The sequence below is a fragment of the Labeo rohita genome, chromosome 15 (genome assembly GCF_022985175.1).
Source record: "Labeo rohita strain BAU-BD-2019 chromosome 15, IGBB_LRoh.1.0, whole genome shotgun sequence".
In the NCBI taxonomy this organism is placed as follows: Eukaryota; Metazoa; Chordata; class Actinopteri; order Cypriniformes; family Cyprinidae; genus Labeo; species Labeo rohita.
In genome coordinates, this window is record NC_066883.1 from 34,195,749 (window position 1) to 34,217,593 (window position 21,845).

The following is a 21,845-nucleotide window of genomic DNA, read 5'->3' on the forward strand; positions in this document are numbered from 1 at the left end:
AACATTTCATACTACACAGACTGTTGCACCACACCCCGGACTATTATTGACGAAGGACTAACACATAACTAATCTAAACAAACAAACAAGAAATCACTCATACATGGGGGAAGGATCAGTGAAAAGTCATTAGAGAGAGACAAGAAAATGAAGCTATGAAAAGACTATGACGCTGGGCATGCCCTGTGCCAGCTCAGGCTCCCTGTGAGTCCTTGGACACGGGCAGCAATCGGAAGATTTTGCAGAAGAGAGTGAAGAAAGAAGAGAGTAGAAGAAAGTCTCATGTGATGTTTTAAGGTCTCTGAGAGGAGGTCTGAGAGCCAATGGTGACTTTCACTTTTGGAGGGAAAGTTTACGACTCTTTGTCTGTGAGCATGGTATTTTGCATATGTAATTTAATTGGGTGGTGATGCAAAAACTACTAAGGTTTCTTAAAACACTAATATGTTGCATAGGTATCAACAGATAATATACACCGTCTTTTAGATCATCAAAACACAAATTCAAAGAGACCAAACATGGCATAGGTGAGTTATACTACCAGTTATCTATCATAACAAATGCATATAACACAATACAATGAAAAACATAAAACTACAAGGCAATAATAGTAAAACTATACACAATGACCTGGGGCTATGTGTGATAGGAAGGTCAAAGATAGGTTTGTCTGTGAATGAATAAAAGTAGTTATTTCCTATAGCAGTATGTTTCTGTTTAGAGAGATTTAAGTAGGGGAAGATTCTCTCTACATACTGGTAGGTCGTAAAGTTTATCTGATCTGGCCGAGGTATTCTGGTTGCCATGGTAACCAGGGGCCTGGTGGGCCATTGGAGACGTCCTGGCAGCCAGTGTTGTGGCTTGAGTGAGGGGGTCTGTGATTATTTGTTAATTCAATGAAAAATTGATTTAGTAAATCAAATTAACAATTGTGTGTCTGATTGGCCAAAACGCTACAATCTTCACCTGAAGCATTATCATGACAATGTTAGGCAGCAATAACAGGAATGTCTTACTGCTGTTAGCCTACTACATTGCAAATGAATAAAGATTTTATGATAAAGTTTTTTAAACATGCTTTCTGCTTGACTTTATCAAATTATGTCTTTTCTTTGAACCCTGAAACAGATATAGTCACATTTACCTAACGTACCTGCTATTAAACAATTCTTACCTACGAAACATATTTAATGCATGACAAAAATGTGCATAATATATCAAAACAAATACTTGAATGATTCTGTTTGTATGTTAACTCAAACTTCCGAGCAATATCTAGCTTTAAAATGAATGACCATAAATGTTAAATTTATTTCCTTAAAGTGACCATTGCATGTACACCTCTGCTAACAGACTTGTGGAAGGGCCCTTCGGTTGGAACATCCCTACAAATGGCATCCTTTTCACGAAACACTGTTTGGAATTTGTGACTGTGTGTTCAGTCTCTGTTGATTGTGTGACTGTGTGTCTCTGTAGCAGCTCCTTGTTCACCATCAGCAGATCCTAATAAAACTTGACTGACGTGTAAATACTGAGAGTCCTACAATAAAAAACACAGTCACATATGAGCATGAGACATCACCGCTGTCATATCACATCAGCAGATCCAATTCAGAAACACATTTTAGGATATTCATATTACAGCCAGAGATATGAATGGAAAACTGATAATAGATGCACACAGTAGATGATCAACAAATCTCTCTTTATCACTTATACACAGATACAGTAAGAAATGAAGATATTCAAACAGTATATTCTAGAGCTGCCAATTTAACACATTAATTTAATTAAGTTAACGGGGAAAACGTTAACATTTTTAATGCATTGCCCCACAATTTTTTGCAAAAAATGAATGCGATTGCCCCAGAAGAGCTTCCACTCTTTGGGAAAGGCTTTCCATGAGATTTTGGAGTGCTTTTGTAGGAATTTTTGCCCATTCATCCAGTAGGACATTTGTGAGGTCAGGCACTGATGTTGGATTAGAAGGCAGTTTCCCTTCCAGTTCATCCCATAGGTGTTCAGTGGGTTTGAGCTCAGGGCTCTGTGTGAACCAGTCAAGTTCTTCCACACTACACTCATCCAACCATGTCTTCATGGACTTTTTTTGTGCAATGGGGTACAGTTATGCTGGAATAAAAAAGGGCCTTCTCCAAAATGTTCCCACAAAGTTGGAAGCATAGCATTTTCCAAAATGTCTTGGTATGCTGAAGCAATAGAATTTCCCTTTAATGGAAGTAAAGGGCCTAACCCAACTCCTGAAAAATAGCCCCATACACTGTAAAAAAACAAGTTGTTGAGTCAACTTAAAATAATTTGTTACCAGGCTGCCTTAAAATTTTTAAATGTTAAGTTGTACTAAGTGACAACTTAGATATTTAAGTTGATTCAACTTAAAATTTTAAGGAAGCTGAGTTACTTACCCAGCTTTTAAGTTTAACAAACACAAATATCTAAGTTGTCACTTAGTACAACTTAACATTTCAAGTTGATTAAACTTATTTGAGTTGACTGAACTTAAAATTTTAAGGCAGCAGGGTAACACATTATTTTAAGCTAACTTAACAAATTGTGGTTTATGTTTTTTACATTATTCCTCCTTCATCACACTTAATAGTTGGCACAGTGGAGTCAGGCAGGTAACATTCACCTGGCATCTGCCAAACCAAGACTTGCCAATCAGACTGCCAGACAGAGAAGCCTGATTTCTCACTTTAGAGAACAAGTTTACACTTCTCCAGAGACCAGTTGTGTTGTGCTTTTTACCATTCCATCTGACGCTTCACATTCTATTTAGTAATGTGAGACTTGCATCCAGCTGTTCAAGCACCTGAAGCACCTGCATGGATCAGCAGAGTGTTGGCAACTTTTATGCACCATGCACTTCACATGGTCTTCCACTTCAAGGCAGAGTTGCCACCTTGCAATAATACCACTTAAAGGTGATCGTCGAATATCTAGCAGGTATGAAATTTCATGAAACGGACTTACTGCCAAAGTGTCATTCTATCACAGTACCATGCTTGAACTCACCAAGCTCTTCAGAACTACCTTTTGTTTCACAAATGCTTGTAAAAGCAGACTGCATGGCTAGGTGTTTGATCATCTGGCAATGGGTCTGACTGAAATGCCCTAATATTCAGTAATGAAGAGGAGTATCTCAATACTTTTGTCCATACAGTATAAGCTTTAAATATACTCACAATAGTTTAGTTTTTCCAGTTTATAATGTAGATTTTCCTTCAGATCAGAGAGCAACTTCACATTCACAGATTTTTGAAGTTCATTCCCAGAGAGATCCAGTTCCCTCAGATATAAGGAATTTGATGTGAGAGCTGAAGCCAGAGCAGCACAATCTTCATCTGTGACACCACAATATTTCAACCTGTAGAGAACAATGACACAATGTGAATTGTAGTTGAAGTATCTGTAGACACTTGTCTTATGACAAGCATCAGTGCCGACGAAACACATTTGTCCGTGGTTTACTCCATCTTGAATCGCGCTCACGGAAAGCATTTGACAAACAGCTGTCTCTTCCGTGGCTCAGCACACTTTCAACTCGTTTTATTAGTCTCGAGTAAGACACTGTACGACATCCACATTACATGATTCGACTGATTTTTACCTAGAAAGGGTGACAGCACACCACATTAAAAGAAATTAACATTCATTTCCAGGGGGCCCCCTGGTGTTTCGGGGGCCAACGCAGCTTGTGTATTTTGAATATAGGGAGGATTGGCTCTGACAAACATTGCCACATACTGCTGCTGACAGAAGGAGATTTATTCATGTTGATGCTCAGTGGTGCTGTTTGGAACTGTCATGTGCTTCAGGACCAAACAGACACAACCACTGCTGTAGTGTGATGATTCTTACAGATACGTGTTACTATACAGTATGTTAGTTTGTTCTGCTATACTGAAGAGTTTCACTTAAAGGAACCGTATGTAGGATTGTGGCCAAAACTGGTACTGCAATCACTTTCAAAATACTGTAGATCGGCGTATCCCCTCCCCCTCCCCCCCTGACTCGAGGTTGCCAGCTGAGCTGCAGGATTCCGCAGGAATGTAGGCTGCTACAAGGAGCTTCCAATGGCAAGTGACCAGTCCTACACAATAAGTTTTTTTTCTTCTGTTACTTATGTTTATGCTTCACGAGAGATGTTTTGCGAAGTAATTATGTATCGCAAACATTTACTAAAGGCGATTAGCCAAATATTTCGTAAAGATGTACTGTAATACCACATTTCAGTCGGAACATAAGCTTGTTTTCATACCGTGCTAGTGGTGCGATATAAAGCTTTTTATGAACGCATTTAGCACGGGCGACCGTGGAAAATCCACTGTGTACGGAAGCACGGGGCTTTTAGCCTATACCAACAAACATGAGCCGCTTTTCCACTATCGGGCCGAACCGTTCTCTTTGCTTAACCGTTCCGTTCCATGCTGATCCGGGCCAGTCAGCACGGATACGGTTTCATTTTCCACTATGGTGCTGATAATGGAACTCTTTGGAATGTAAATACAAATGCGTGAGTCGTTGCCTTGGTAACGCAATTGTAATTGTATCAGATATTTTTGTTTTTGGGACAGAAAAAGGACACAACTATAAACAACGCAAAAAATAAAATAAACAGAAGGCGACGACAGGTATAACGTTACCAACAAATGCATGCCAACGGAGACAGACACAGAAGGTAAAACCTTTCTAAAAACTAACACATATTGACAGTATTAATGCATGAGCTATGAACGAAGCGTAGCTGTTTACTTGGCTATTTGATCATACAGCGCGCTTTCGCTTATCAGCACGGTTTGGCACGGTTGTCTAACCGTGCCGAGAATTCCGGGCCGAGAACGGTTTGTAATTGTGCCGTGCCGTACCAGGCTGAGGTGGAAACACAACTGGAACCGGACCTGATCGTTCTAAGAACCGTTCGGCACGATAGTGGAAAAGCGGCTATGGTAGAATATAGCATCCAAAAGTCCAGGGTCAATTCCAATGCCAGAGGAAATTTCCACGTCCATAACGCTGAAATATGTGATGTGAAAGATTACATGACATTCTACTATTTCTTGCTTGTTTCCTTGTTTTATTTCGGACTTTGTCACAACGTACTTCGGATTCATAACGAGGTCTTTTAGGTTTCGTAACTTCATACATGTTTTATTCGACACGTTCGTAGCTGCAGCTGTAACTAGAGCAGAGCTGGCAACCCGGATGACGAAACTCTACTGACTTCGTGATTGGTAGATAGCTGGAGGGTGGCGCCTCAGACCAAAACACAACATGACAACATCAACATCAGTTGAGGGCTGCAACTTTCACTTTTAAATGACAATATCCTGGCCGGACCACTGTTGTCAGTGATATAAGTATTTGAAATGAACATGATTTCTTAATGTCTAGTGACATGTCAGGGCCATTTTATGATTAACTGAAATACATTTCTTACATACGGTTCCTTTAATAAACAGGGTCTTTCCTTTTATCACTGATAATCTAAATAACTGTTTAGTCCCTCATTGATCATTGTAGTAATAACACTAAACACATTTATACCCTTGTCTCTTCAACTCGACTTTGGACTTGTAACCAAAGATTGCGGGTTCGAGTCTTGGTACCAGCAGGAATTGTAGTACCATGACTGAGGTGTGATTATTGAGCAAGGCATCGAACCCCCAACTGCTCCCCGGGCACCGCAGCAAAAATGGCACCATACTTGGCCACACGTCACGTCCCTCCTTTCTTTTACACATAAAATGCCATCTAAATGTTCAGTATTAATCAAACTACCAGAAGCAACTGAAGCTCCAGTAAATGGTTGGTGGGTCATAACCATATGAGCAGCATGTCATGTGATGAGATAGAAATGAATACAATGAACTTCAGTCACCAAATCATTTTTGCTGAGATTTAGGGTACATGTACACGACAACAATGTACTAATAAATGGAAAAGTTTTTGGGAAATTTTTACGTTTTTGGAGAATTTCACATACAGGCGAAAATGTTGTCAAAATGATTCCTGTTTGCACAGATCTGCTGTATTGTGCATGCCAGGCCAGTTGTTGGCGATGTCCAGGGTCATTGCTAGTGGACAGAAATGTGATGACAATTCTAGGGGCCCCTGGCTGTTCGGGGGGGGCCACAGCAAATAGAACAGAGCATGTATGCATGAAGTCACGGTTTTTACAAATTCACATTTGAGCCAATAACAGAATTGTTTTCAAAAACTTTCACTATGAAAAGTTCTTAAAAGTGTGCATTTTCAAGCCTTGTCTTGTAAATGAAGTTTTATTTGTGTCATGTAAAGGTACCCTCAGAGTGTTTAGTGAGCATTTTTTTCACACATTGATTTTAGTCTTAAAAATTTACATTAAAAGACATCTTACTGAGGACGAAGACTTGCATGACTATCAGAGAGATGACAGATACTTACCTCAGCATCTCCAGTCTGCAGTGAGGATTTGCCAGTAAATCAAAGATAATGTGCACTGAATTTGCTATTTCATTTCCAGACAGATCCAGTTCTCTCAGATGTGAGGGGTTTGATCTCAGAGCTGAAGCCAGAGCAGCACAACCTTTTTCTGAGACACAACAGTCATACAACCTGTAGAGAACACAGAAAAAGCAAATCATATCGAGAACAAACAGTTAAAACTGAGGCCAATAAATACAGACTAAACAACGAGTAAACCAAAGAATGTGTGGGTAATCAATTAACAAATCTGAACCACAGCAACTAATGACATCAAACTAAACAGTCTAGACATGACATAGGGATAGCAAAACCTGAAATCACCTACACTGTGTTATTTATACTTACTGTAAATAGTGGAGATACATGCATGCACCTTAGTGTTTTGCAGTGTATTAGAAAACAATATGTAATATCACATTCTGTGTATATGATTATATTTATAAAAATAAACAGATGCTGCCTTTATCACTAAATGTGCCCTGCAGAGTTTTGTTCCAACCTTGCTCCAACACCCATACTATGCAGTTTTCAATTAAGCCTGAAGGACTTGATTAGTTGGATTAGGTGTGTTTAATTAGGGTTGCATCTAAACTCTGCAGGGCTGCGGCCCTCCAGGACCGGAGTATGACACCCCTGATTTAAATGTTTCCCTACTGCAAAAACTGTTTTTAAGTAAACACAGAAGTCCAAACAAAGTTGGTCACAATTTGTTACTTTCTGTATATCTTGACTGACAGTCTCTTGCAAACAGCAGCAAGTGCTCAATTTGCCAATGATACCTACCTTTTCAGGAAGGTTTTGATTTGTTTTTAGATTTCACATTGTGTTTATAATTTTTTTTTCAGAATTGTAACTTGTATTGCACTTCATACATACTTCACGTTGTGTAATACATGATCTTACCACAGTTTCTCAAGTTTACAGTAAGGATCCTCCAGTACAGCAGATAGAAGAGCCAGTGTATTTCCTAATTCATTCCTAGACAGATCCAGCTCTCTCAGATGAGATGGGTTTGATCTCAGAGCTGAAGCCAGTGCAGCACAACCTTCATCTGTGACACCACAACTATGCAACCTGTAGAGAACAAAGTGAATTGTTGATTGTGATGTGAAAGTATGTATTTCAGTGTGACCTTCAGTTATGCAGTATCATGTTACTGAGCAGCATGTGTTCAAACATTTACAGCTTAATCAGCTGAACTCACAACAGCAGAAAGAGCCTGAACACTTCAAATATACTTCACATCATATTTCATGTAAAAGCAGGGCACTTAGGGGGCTGGGGGCCCCTGGGCTTGAGTGTAAGTTTGGGCCCCCATATAATGATGCTCTAGTTGAGGTTATTTGTAGCATACAAAAATACACAAAAAATAAAATATGCTTTGAGGTTCCTAGAACAATTAATATGCAACATGCCTGGCCTAGTCAAAGGTTACAGGTAGTATTAAATAGGGATTATAATACAATAAAATATAGGATGTGTTCTGTCAGTTGAGAGAAGATCCTGAAACCCTGTAATAACACTGAGCAACTAAGCCAGAGATGAGCATTATTTTTAAATGTATTGGTATATCTGTGTCCTCTTATGTCAGATTCTTAAATTTTATCAATAAATTCAAGCAGAACAAAAAGACACTGTATGGATATTACTAATCAAATAAAATCAGTGTCAGGGAAAACAGTGGACCGAAGACCAGAGGTCAGCTCAGACTCTTTCTTTATTTACTGAAGAAAACTAAGGCAGTCTGTCATGCACCGGTGCTCTTGGTGGACACAGAACTTGAAGAAAACAAAACCTAACCTTGACTGGAGAAGTGAGGAGTAGCATGATCCAGGGCTTGACAACGGGCACACAGAGAGAAAGCACAGTCAGGAGTAGGGGGTCTGGGGCTTGGCAGCGGGCACGCAGGGAGAAAGCACAGTCCCCAAATGGCAGACTCTGTACTGCAGACAGCAATGGGCGGGCGATCTCAGACAGCAGCATAACTTGGCAGAGAACAGATATGACATACATGACAGGACAAGACAGGACTAAGACTTGACCAGACTGAAGTGTACTAAGGACATAGACCATACGTATGGGCGTTAGGAAGCTAGCAATAATCTGGCAAAGAAGCTGAAGGAACAGCAGAGTATAGTAGCAGAGAGAATCAAGGCAGAGAAAGGACAGGTACTGAAGCAATCAGCGTAAGCGCCGATCGTGATAGAGAACAGCTGAGTCTAATGTTGGTTACACACCAGATAATCGGGCTGATTTTGGGCAGATTTCTCCCCTTTGACTATCCTAGGTAATGTCCTGATTATCTTGGGGGTTTGTCTTATGTTGAATATCTACTATGATCGCAAATCCTGATGTGTGGGGGGAACCCTGAGGACAAACATGCATACGATCTGGAGATTATCTTGTGAAACGAAGCAATATCCAATCAGAAAGAAGCTGACAGAAGACAGAAGCATAACAAATGCAGTCATGGCACAGCACAAAAGGATTTGGACACTATCATTGCAATTTCTTCCTGCCATTCCTACTTTCAAGCCTTAAATCTATTCTTTGAATAACTTGTAATTATTTATACTTGTTTAAGGATATGTAATTTTCTTATTGCTTGTCCTTTTTATTTATTTGTTTGAAAATGGTTGAAAATCTATTGGTGGTGTGCTGTCTTTGTCGCATTGCAGCACACCACACACTATAGGAGCAAAACGGTTAATTCTAAGATTCTTTGTCCTCATGTTTGTGGTCTCTCACGTTTTGAAGATCTTATAAGATTTTAAAAATCTTTTATTGTGTACCCAGCATAAGTAGCAGTAATGAGGGGAGAAAGAGAAACAAGGAGAAAAAACAAACCTGGCTCATGACAGTATCAACAAAAATCAATCTTTGGATTTACATCAGGGGTGCTCAACCCTGGTCCTGGAGATCGACCCTCCTGCAGAGTTCAGCTCCAACCCTGACCAAACACATCTGAACCAGCTACTTAGGATCTGAAGGAGCACTTGATAATTACAGACAGGTTTGTTTGATTAGGGCTGGAACTAAACTCTGCAGGAAGGTTGATCTCCAGGAACAGGGTTGGGCACCCCTGATTTACACAGATCTTCATTCAAGATCAGATGGCATTAATGGATTTACACAGCAATTATAAGGGCATAACTTATGCTAAGAGATTAATGTATTAAATATAACATTTTTAATGTAGAAATATTGAAGGGGTCATGAACTGAGAAACCAAAATTCCCTTGATCTTTTGACATATAAAAGGTCATTGTACTATAAAAACATCCTGTAAGTTTCAAAACTTTCTTGTTAGTCTAAAAACAGCTTATATTGAAGCCAGTCTGCCAAAACGACAGTTTGTGGAATGTGCCACTCTATGACGTAAACACACTGTACTCCCTCAATACCCAGACTGAGGTGAGACCCTTGAGCAAGGCACCGATCTCCAACACCTATTCAAAAAAAAGCGTTCTGATGAGAGAGGTTGAAAACAGGAAAGAAAATAGCCTATTACTTCTAAATTATGGTTTTTGATGTAAAAATCTTGATAACATAATAAGGGGGCCTCAGAGATTACCCGATTTCACTCTGAAATAATAATAAAGCCAATTTATAATTATGTAATTATGTAATCTAATTATGGCCTTGAAACTTCCAGTTGGAGGCGATTAGCCCTAGATGACCAATTTATAGCCATTCTGGCTCATATCTTTGTCATATAACTGAATGAATCAAACAAACAAACATAAACAAACATAAAATTGTAAAGGCAGGGGCCAGGGGCCCTACTGGGCAGTGCCCAAGGGCTGCAGCCCAGTCAAGCCCCAATGGAAACTGCAGTCATGTGTGAGAGTCAAATATGATCTTACCACAGTTTCTCCAGTTTACAGTGAGGGTCCTCCAGTACAGCAGAGAGACTAGTCACTGAATTTCCTAGTTCATTTCCAGACAGATCCAGTTCTCTCAGGTGTGAGGGGTTTGGTCTCAGAGCTGAAGCCAGAGCAGCACAACCTTCATCTGTGAGACCACAATTATACAACCTGTAGAAAACAATGACACACTCTTCACTCTCTAAGATCACATCAGTTTAGCAGTGAATCCATTATTAAAGTGCATTATTAAAACTTAAAAAAGTCCATTATTAAACTTAATACACAAAACAACGTGTTCGATGGATTATTGGACTGAGATCTAAAATGTCACAGCACAAAACATGAGCCTCATTTAAGAAATATAAATAATATTTCTTTATTGCACAATGTCAGTTGTTTAAAAATGACAAATATTTAAAACCTTTATTTGCAAAATCATTGTTAATAATTAATAAATATGATTTATTTATTAATAAGCAGCTTGTCAGGGTTGTGTACGGGAAGGAGGAGCAGGGACAAGGAAATAACACCAATGTGCTTTAATATAAATAATCCAGACAGGGAACAGGAACAAGCAGAAACAGCAGGGAACACACACATTAACACAACAAAAACTAACATTAAATGACTTTAAGAACCGACAAGGAACAAAGAACTGAATCAAACTTATATAACCAGGCTAATGAGACATGGACAGGTGTAAGTGATTAAACAATGAGGTCATAACAAGCAATAAAACAGGAAAGACCAAATAAGGACACAAGAGGGAAAAACCAACAAAACAGTCCACAGGGGTGTGACACAGCTTCCCTGATTTTAAAATATTAAATGGTAACCGATTAGAAAACACGTCAAAACATCTGCAGCCCTAAAGATTTATGAGCTCATATTTTCTTTATTTATTAACAGTTTGGTGATTCTTCTCAGTGATACTTACTGAATTGATCTGGATTCTTTAATCACAGGCAGCAGCTTCTGAAAAACTTTCATATTTTCAGCTTTACTGTTTCCTTGAACAAATTTATTAATATCAAACTCATCCAGGTTCTTCTCTGATGTCAACAACACAAAAGCTACAGCTGACCACTGAGATGAAGAAAGTTTGGCTCCCTTTATTGTTCCAGATTTCAGATACTGTTGTATTTCCTCCACTAGTGAATGATCACCCAGTTCATTCAGACAGTGGAACAGATTGATGGATTTCTGTGGAGAGTCAGTGGTCCTGATCTTCATCTTGATTTGAAAAGCTGTTTTCTTATTGCTGTCAGAGCTGATTCTTGTCTGTTTCAATAGTCCTTGTAGGAGAATCTGATGAGACTCCACTGACAGACCCAAAAGAAACCGCAGGAAAAGATCCAGATGTCCATTTTTACTCTGTAGAGCCTCATTCACAGCTGTCTGATGTACATCCGATAGTAAAACATGTTTTGATGAACTGAGTTGAAAACTGTCCCTAACTTTGGCCAACAAACTTGGTTTGGTGATTTGTTCAAACACATTTCTCTTGTTGTTTATCCAGGTAAGGTGCACATATAGAGCTGCTAGATGTTCCTGAATGCTCAGATGAACAAAGCTGAAGACTTTACCCTGATACAAGCCAGACTCCTCTTTGAAGATCTGAGTGCACAATCCTGAGTACACTGATGCTTCTGTCACATCAATGCCGCACTCTCTCAGGTCTTCTTCATAGAAGATCATATTGCCTTTCACAAGCTGCTCAAAAGCCAGTTTCCCCAGTTTGAGGATCATGTCTTCATCTGTCACGTTCTTCTCATAGTCCTTCTCATGTTTGATGTTGGTCTGAAGGATCAGGAAGTGTGTGTACATTTGAGTGAGAGTCTTGGGAATTTCTCCACTCTCTGCTTGACTCAACATCTTCTCTAGAACAGCAGCTGAGATCCAGCAGAACACTGGGATGTGACACATGATGTAGAGGCTCCTTGATGACTTCAGGTGTGAGATGATTCTATTGGCCAGACTCTGATTACTGATTCTCTTCCTGAAGTATTCCTCCTTCTGTGGATCATTGAAGCCTCGTACCTCTGTCACTCGATGGACACACTCAGAGGGGACGAGATCAGCTGCTGCTGGTCTGGAGGTGATCCAGATGAGAGCAGAGGGAAGCAGATTCCCCACAATGAGGTTTGTCAGCAGCACGTCCACTGAGGCTGATTCAATAACAGCACACAACCTCACATCACTCTGAAAATCCAGAGACAGACGACACTCATCCAGACCATCAAATATGAACAACACTTTATATTCATCACTGGATATTTCCATTTCTCTTATTTTAGGGAAAAAGACTTGAAGAAGATCTGAAAGACTGAGTATTTTGTCCTTCATCAGATTGAGTTCTCTGAAAGGAAGTGGAAATATGAGCTGGATGTCCTGATTCTCTTTCCTTTCAGCCCAGTCCAGAATGAACTTCTGCACAGAGACTGTTTTTCCAATGCCAGCGACTCCCTTTGTCAGCACAGTTCTGATGGGTTTGTCTTGTCCAGGTAAAGGTCTAAAGATGTCATTGCATTTGATCGGTGTGTCCTCTGTTGCTGCTCTCTTGGATTGTGTCTCAATCTGTCTCACCTCATGCTCATTACTGATCTCTCCACTCTCACTCTCTGTGATGTAGAGCTCTGTGTAGATCTCATTCAGGAGTGTTGGGTTTCCCTGCTTTGCTGTTCCCTCATACAGACACTCAAACTTCTTCATCAAATTTGATTGACATGCTTTGAGGACTTCATTACTGCAAAATTAAATACCACATTATTTAATAAATGAATAAGCACAATGAATACAGTCTTTTTTGTATTCTGCACCATATTTAAAATTCATATACTTTGTTGAAAAGCTATACCTGAGATCAGTCTGTGTATCTTCACTTTTAAAATGTATTGACTGAATCACAGAGCCGTCATTCCTCAGTGTCACACAGCTGGGCTCTCGTACTGGTCTCTTCTGCTGAACTGAACTATAACAAAGATAGAATGAAGTTAGTTGCTGAAATGACTATATTCAACAAGTTACACATTTATTTATCACTAATAAATGAGCCACACCTTTTATGTTTAAAAATATTCTATAATGAAGGGAAAAAAGTAATACCAAATAAACAATGTACTCAAAAAATTCTAATAGAAAGTACTATTATTTTTTTCTTTTTTCCTTCAGAAAACCTGTTGAAAACCTATACCTGAGATCAGTCTGTGTATCTTCACTCTTAAAATCAATTGGCCGAATCACAGACCAGTCACTCCTCACAGACAAACAGCTGGGCTCTGCTTCTGATCTATTCTGATGAATTGAACTATTACAGAGAGAGAGAGAGTAAAGTGAATCTTTTGAATTACCATATTCAACAAATTACATATTAATTTATCAGTAATAAATGGGTCACACCATTTACATTTAAATATCATATAAGACTATAAAAAACTAAAAACAATGTGCAAGAAAAATGTCTTGTAGAAGCTACTGATACTATTCTCATAATATAAAATGCCATAAGCTACTATATTCTTTTTTTCCTGAAAAATTATACCCCAGAATGCTCTGTGTATCTTCACTCTTAAAATCAATTGGCCGAATCAAAGACCAGTTGCTCCTCATAGACACACAGCTGGGCTCTGCTTCTGATCTCTTTTGATGAACTGAACTACAACAAACAGACTTAATCATTATCATAATCATTTCTGATAATCAGATCTTACAGTTTTTTTTTTTTCCATTAAAAAAAAACACTTTAGGAGGATGCATCATGGACTTATGGTTTTAAACAAACGTTCTCATTTTTTTACAGAAACAAAACACAATGGAGACTCCAATCTTCTATCAGTTAAAGAAGTGGTTTAATATAGGCTAGTGTTTATTCATATTTAAGTACCTGCATCTTGGAGAACAATCTTCATTGCTGCATATTTGTGTGTCATCCATGATTAGTCTGAACAGTTGAAACAAAATCGAATCTCCACCACTGAGTCTAGACAGAAAGATCAAACAAACACAATAATTCAGCTTAATGGATCCTGAGTCAGAGAAAGATGAGTTCACTCAGGAACACATTGCTAGTGCTATGTTAACACAAACGCTAAAATAAACCACAGACAACAAGAAACACTAATAAACAAACGAAAAACACGAAAATGTGAACGCGGAAGTGTAAAACGTCTCGAGACCTGAGTACTCACTTTGAACAATTAACCTACACATCGATTAAAAAAAACATCGTCCACTTTTTCTATCAGATATCCACACGTACATTCATGACTTTGCCTTTCTAAACGATCACATAAAACACGTTGATATTACGTAAAAAATCAATCAAGTCTAAATGTACGCCAATTCTGAATATTTACTTTCACTTTTTATTTGTGATGCGAGCGATGATGACGTCACGTTACGTGCTCGAGCTCGAGCTTTCTTTTTCTTCTTTGAATTTAATGGCGAGGACGCAATGCACACAGCTTAACCTACTGGGGTTGAGTGTACAGCGTTTATGTAGAAGGCATAGAAAAATATAATTCTGATCAAACTAGTTTTCTTTAAATACTGTAATAATGCTTTGGTGACTGTTAAATTACCATTTAGCAAGCTCTTGAATGTTAACTTTTTATTACTACAGTCTTCACTTCCTCTGTGAGCTTAGATCATTTTTTAGACTAACAAGTCTTGATAAAGAATCAGAGCACATAACAACTTGATACAAATGAACCTCTTCTATCCACTGAAGGGCCAGATGAATTGGAATCATTTCTGAGAAGTAAACAGATTAAAAGTTAGATGTTCTTTTAATTATTTTATTTTTCTCTGAAATGACTACTGCTGGTGCTGTATTCCCAGATTCAGAATCCGTTGAACCATCAGTATATATTTGAGTACAGTAATTATACTCTTGATCTAAATACTGTCTCACCAACAAATCTTTTGACATCCTTCTTTGATAATTATTAATTTATTCCAGTAATTTCAGATTAACTAATAGCATCTGGAATAACCAGGGAGATCTCAAACCTCAACACCGGTGCTCATTTTGTACATGTAATGGGACATGGTTGGGGCACTACAAGTCCCAGCAGCCCCAGCTCTAGACAAGTAATCTTTGGAGGTTAGTTTTGGTAGCTGAGCTGAACCAGACAGTTATAGAAGTGCAGAGTAGAACTGTATCAGCAGCTCCTGTGGCAGGTTGAACTTGGCTGGCGAAAGAAGTACAGCCTCTCCTGGGCCTTCTTGACAATAGAGTCAATGTGAATGTCCGGTAAGTGTGGTGTCATCTTCAAACTTCAGGAGCTTGACAGAGGGGTCAGAGGTGCAATCACTGGTGTACAGGGAGATGACCACTGGGTGGAGAACACATCCCTAATCAATTTATAACTTTTTTGAAATGCGTTTTTCTGGATTTTGTTGTTGTTGTTATTCTGTTTCTCACTGTTCAGATAAACCTACTATTAAAATTATGGACTGATCATTTCTTTGTCAGTGGGCAAACATACAATATCAGCAGGGACCAAAATATTTTGTCCCCCATTATATCTATCAGTTACAGCAAAATTAATTTTGCAGAGTGTGTGTGACCACTAAAATCACTTTTGTGTAGTTGTGTCAACATTATCATGAAGTCAAAATTAAATTTCTGAGAAGATCTTATGTAATTAGAAAAAAATCATGAAATATAACGATGAAAAAAATAATGATGCATGTTTTTTTTTTAACTACTTAAAGAGGATCTGGAATCATAAAGACATCTCATTACTGCTTTCTGACGTTGGCTTCTGAATTGCCATCAAGAAGAATATGATTCAACATTAGTAATTAAACTGCAAACAGTTAGTACTGAACTGTGTTCAGAGACAGAAACCAGTCTCTAAAGAAACCAGTAAAAGAATATAATATAAAATATTTAGGTGAAAACTTTAATAGATCATCATAAAAGTAGATGTAGTTGTAGTTTATTGACTCTGGTCTCAGAGCAGGAGAGGAGATACAGTAACAAGCACTACCACATACTGCTGCTAATAGAATGAGATTTATGCATGATGATGGTCAATGGTGCTGTTTGAAACTGTCATGTGCTTCAGACACAGATACACAAAGCTGAATGTGATTTTGTTTCATAGTGATATAAGGACAGATCTGGTGAAACCTCTAATAAATGCCTACAGGAGGACATTTGCTTCACAGGACCCACATGTTCCCAGTTGCATATAATTTAATCACAGTAAATGACATATTAGTGTCTGAACATTCAGGTTAAATCTTTAGGACATCTATGAGAACACAATCAACTCATTTCAGAACAAGTAGAAAATAAGAGAAGATTAAGATTGTACACAGAGATGGGCAGGTGAATGAGTGTTAATCAAACTATAAGAAGCAACTGAAGCTCCAGTAAATGTTTGGTGGGTCAGAAACAGGAGCAGCAGGTCATGTGATGTGATGGAAATCAATTAAATTAATCTTCAGTAATCAGAGATATTTTGTGCTGATATTTAGAATTGACATTAAAGGTCATATTTTACAAAAAAAAAAAAAAAAAAAAAAAAAGATGTGAGACTATCAGAAAGATGATCTTACCAGAGTCTTTATAGTTTACAGTGAGGATCTTTAAGTCCAGCACAAAGAAGCTTCACTCCCATATCTTGTAGTTTATTCTCAGTCAGATCCAGTTCCCTCAGGTGTGAGGGGTTTGATCTCAAAGCTGAAACCAGAGCAGCACAATCTTTATCTGTGATGCCACAATTCTTCAACCTATAGAGAACAATGATACACTCTTAACACTCTGTATAGAACAGCTCGAGACACATTGGGAAGAGAGATGCCAAAATAATTTGTCAAAATAAATGTAAAATATGAGAAAAATAATACTTTTTTGTAACAAGCATGAAAACGTATTCTACACCCCAAAAACCAAATCAAGACTTCATAAAAGGGCATTAAAGGCCTTTAAGGCCAACTCACAACTGCACAAACTGAGGCCAACCAACAGCAACAGACATGTTTTCTGGGTTTTGTTGGATCAGTGTTGGCATCTGTTGCCACTGGTCTGCCTGAGCAGTGACATACTGCAATCTTGTGATTGTCGACGTTGGTCAACATCTGTCAGTACATGGCCTTTATTTGTTGCTATTCCTTAAAGCTCCCCCTGTGTTAGGTCACTGTGTACACAGTGAGTGCATTGTATCAAATGATTAATCTAAATGTTAGTACAGTAGTTAAGGCCACCTAATATAAAGTGGGATTGACCACTGTCCCATTATCTGACTGGTCACTTTATTTTAAGGTTCAATTCTCGCTATTAACAAATCATAAACTATGACTTTTGCCTCAAAAACTTATAATTTGCTGCTTATTAATAGTTAGTAAGTAGAATATGGGTATGTAGAATAAATGTAAAATAAGTACTAATAAACAGGCAATATGTTAATGAGCATGATAATAATCAACTAGTTAATAGTGAGAATTGGTCCATAATGCATTAGCATATCTTTTGTAAACTTGTCTGGTAACAGTCTAGCTTTTGCTATTTCAAAAACTGGTTTAAAGTGAACAGTGAAATTCACACATGTACAAGAAACAAAGTTGGTCAAACAATGTTTTACTTTCTGTATTCTGTTTACTATCCTGAATGCCCAATCAGTGGTAAATATTCCATTCATAAATAATATGTAACTTTGACATTTTGGGCCCTATCATACACCTGATGCAATGAGACACTAAGCGCGAAGTGTTCTCTGCTAATTTCAGCCTGACGCATTCATCACTTTCACGTCCAGCGGCATGTTGTTTAAACAGCAAATGCACTTGCACCCATCTGTTCGCCCATGGGTATGCTGGTGTGAAAACGATTACGCCATTGACCAACTAAAACATTGTGCCATATTTGATCTTACCACAGTTTCTCCAATTTACAGTGAGGATTCTGTAGTACATCAAAGACAAGTTTCACTGAATTTCCTAGTTTATTTCCAGTCAGATCCAATTCTCTCAGGTGTGAGGGGTTTGATCTCAGAGCTGAAGTCAGAGCAGCACAACCTTCATCTGTGACACCACAATATCTCAACCTGTAGACAACAAACACACTTTGCTTTAGATCAGATCAGATCAGATCAGTTTGGCCAGTGAATCTGTTATTAAAGAGAAAGCACAAATCAACATGTTTGATGGAGTATTGAACTAAGGTCTAAGAGCGCAGAACATAAGTCACATTTAAGAAAGATAAATATTACTTTGCTGCACAGTGTCTGTGGTTAAATTATTAAATTCCATTATTTGCATAATAAAATCTTAAGTGACAAACCAGAATTATTTATTCATAATTTCTCTGTTTTAGAATCTTATGGTATATTACTGATTATTAACTCATTAAAATATTGACCACTAAACTGGACAACATCTGCAGCATTAAAGATTTTAAAATAGATTTTTTTTTTTTTTATGGTTTAACATAGAAGTGATTGTCCTCAGAGATACTTACTGAACTGATTTGGATTCTTTAATAACAAGCAGCAGCTTTTGAAAAACTTGCAATTTCCTGGTTTCATTGTTTCCTTCAACAATCCAGCTTCTTCTCTGATGTTAATAATACAAAAGCTACAGTTGACCAATGAGAGATTGGCTTGCTTTATTCTTCCTGATTTCAGATAATGTTGTATTTCCTCCACTAGTGAATGATCACCCAGTTCATTCAGACAGTGGAACAGATTGATGGATTTCTCAGGAGAGTCAATGTTCCTGATCTTTATCTTGATGTGCTCAACTGTTTTCTCATTGTTGTAAGATCTGCTTCTTGTCTGTGGCATTAGTCTTTGTATGAGAATCTGATGAGACTCCACTGACATCCCCATACGGAACCACAGGAAAAGGTCCAGATGTCCATTTTTACGCTGTAAAGCCTCATTCACAGCTCTCTGATGTAGGTCTGATAAAGTATACTTAAAAAACATTGAGAGGTCAGAGGACAAACTAGAAAAGGTCTGTGAGCAGTTCTTTATAAAAAAGAGGTGCACATATAGAGCTGCTAGATGTTCCTGAATGCTCAGATGAACAAAGCTGAAGACTTTACCCTGATACAAGCCAAACTCCTCTCTGAAGATCTGAGTGCACAATCCTGAGTACACTGATGCTTCTGTCACATCAATGCCACACTCTCTCAGGTCTTCTCATAGCCAGTTTCCCCAGTTTGAGGATCATGTCCTCATCTGTCACGTTCCTCTCATAGTCCTTCTCATGTTTGATGTTGGTCTGAAAGATCAGGAAGTGTGTGTAAATTTGAGTGAAAGTCTTGGGAATCTCTCCACTCTCTGCTTGACTCAACATCTTCTCTAGAACAGTGGCTGAGATTCAGCAGAACACTGGGATGTGGCACATGATGTAGAGGCTCCTTGATGACTTCAGGTGTGAGATGATTCTATTGGCCAGACTCTGATCACTGATTCTCTTCCTGAAGTATTGCTCCTTCTGTGGATCATTAAAGCCTCATACCTCTGTCACTTGATGGACACACTCAGAGGGGACGAGATCAGCTGCTGCTGGTCTGGAGGTGATCCAATGAGGTTTGTCAGCAGCATGTCCACAGAGGCTGATTCACTTACATCACACAACCTCACATCGCTCTGAAAATCCAGAGACAGATGACACTCGTCCAGACCATCAAAGAAAACACTTTATATTTGTCACTGAAAATGTCCATTTCTTTAGTTTCAGGGAAAAAGATACAAAGAAGATCTGAAAGACTGAGTGTTTTGCCCTTCATCAGATTGAGCTCTCTGAAAGGAAGTGGAAATATGAGCTGGACGTCCTGATTCTCTTTCCCTTCAGCCCAGTCCAGGATGAACTTTTGCACAGAGACTGTTTTTCCAATGCCAGCGACTCCCTTTGTCAGCACAGTTCTGATGGGTTTGTCTTATCCAAATAAAGGTCTAAAGATGTCATTGCATTTGATCGGTCTGTGTCCTCTGTTTCTGCTGTCACGGGGGCGGAGCAAAGCGACAGACACAGTGGGCGTGACGTCAGGCCTCGGAGAGGCTTTTATTAAACAATAAAACAAAGTGTCCAAAACAAAAGGGGGATCTGGTGTCCTCGAAGTGACGGGGTTCCGTGAAGGAGGGGTAGTGTTCCAAAAATTCAGGGTCCAGGTAAGGGGCGGAGTCCGGCGGCTGCATCATAATAAAACATATTTTTTGCAGGTCCGGGGTGCGAGGGGCGGCTCCTTCTCTAGCGGCATCGTCCTCCTCCACCTAACTGCTCTGGCGCTTCTGGGGAACTAACACGGCCCGGCATCCTGGCCCGTCAGCCGTTACATATTGCGGTCTTTATCCGGACCCGCGGGGTCCGGCAACATATTACTGCGGCGCTGGTTCCCTCTTCACCCCTTCCTGGACCCACGAGGACACCAGCGTGCATGCACGGGGAAGAGACCGGTCTCCTGAGGAGAGGCGCGCTCGGCATTTTAACAGCGGCGGTGATGAGGCTTCATTCACATCAGGTGTGCCTCATCACACGCCGCCAGACCTGGATGTTTCGGCGCCCCTCCTCCTCCCACACGCCCACTCCCGTCGGGAGCCTGGTGAAGGGCGGCGATTACGGACGGGGTGCAGCTGACAATAAGGGGGGGAGGCAGTCGACTCGTCACACTGCTCTCCTGGACTGTCTCTCAATCTGTCTTGAGAGCCGGAGAAACAGGATCATGAGACGCAACGTTCACTTAAACACACAGTGTTCGTACTGTAGCATGTTTATACAAATACTAAAACAAACCACAGACAACACCGATGAAACCACGTTAATCTGATTACAGTAAAATAAACCAATCAATTAACTGAAACTTTCCTTAAGAGAAAATATGAACACAGAAGTCACCTGTAAAACGACCTCTGTCCTTTGGCAAATTCCAATCGGAAGTGAGCATCTCTAGCCCTTGAAGTGGGAATATTGCCAAAGGGAGCAGAGCATTACACACTTGCTTATTGCGCCATCGGCCAATTTTACGCCGCAATTTCTCACCCATCACAGAGCATGCATTAATGCTGTTAACAGGGCAATTCTAGTAGTTACTGTCCTAACAAAATACTAATTCGGACTAATTGAACACAAGATTATAAGCCCTATATAATATCATTTTGTAACTATATACTATTTTTTTTTTTTTTTTTTAATTATTATTATTTTTTTGTATTTATTTATTTTATTTGTGTGTGTGTGGTAAGGATAATGAAAATGTATTTTTTAAGGCAAATAATAATTTGAATGACTGGCCCGACCTAGACAGTACAAAAAAACAACAAACAAACAAACAAACAAACACAAACAAAAACATCTTTAGCATTTAACCCTATTGTTGACTGGTACTGCACAATTCCAAATCAATCTACTTATATAACTGATTATTAAATAACATATAATTTAATATAGTAAATATAATTATATTAAATTATTAGAATATATACTGTAAATATTAAATGTATTTCATATTTTTATCATTTGAAAAAAAAATTA

General features: G+C 38.9%; 1 protein-coding gene across 3 annotated transcripts; it reads right to left on the minus strand.

Annotated features, from left to right (window-relative positions):
* Nucleotides 1–368: 368 nt before the first annotated feature.
* On the minus strand, nucleotides 369–14,722 carry LOC127177022 (NACHT, LRR and PYD domains-containing protein 3-like). 3 transcript variants are annotated; one of them, XM_051128978.1, is made up of 11 exons: nucleotides 14,543–14,722; nucleotides 14,239–14,334; nucleotides 13,897–14,010; nucleotides 13,549–13,662; nucleotides 13,213–13,326; nucleotides 11,293–13,101; nucleotides 10,353–10,523; nucleotides 7,390–7,560; nucleotides 6,445–6,615; nucleotides 3,204–3,385; nucleotides 369–1,540 (listed from the first exon to the last, which is right to left on the minus strand). In XM_051128978.1, coding segments are annotated over exons 2-11 (2,898 nt in total). In that variant the 5' UTR covers nucleotides 14,289–14,334; nucleotides 14,543–14,722; the 3' UTR covers nucleotides 369–1,538. The 3 variants fall into 3 exon arrangements, with proteins under 3 accessions (XP_050984935.1, XP_050984936.1, XP_050984937.1); XM_051128979.1 differs by lacking the exon at nucleotides 13,897–14,010; XM_051128980.1 differs by lacking the exon at nucleotides 13,213–13,326.
* Nucleotides 14,723–21,845: the final 7,123 nt, after the last annotated feature.

Coding starts and splice junctions, on each gene's coding strand:
- LOC127177022 (XM_051128978.1), bottom strand. CDS start 14,288: ATGGATGACACACAAATATGCAGCAATGAAGATTGTTCTCCAAGATGC. Junction 10,524..11,292: donor AAAGAATCCAGATCAATTCA/GTAAGTATCACT, acceptor TGTTTTCTACAG/GTTGTATAATTGTGGTCTCA. Junction 7,561..10,352: donor TGTAAACTGGAGAAACTGTG/GTAAGATCATAT, acceptor TGTTCTCTACAG/GTTGCATAGTTGTGGTGTCA.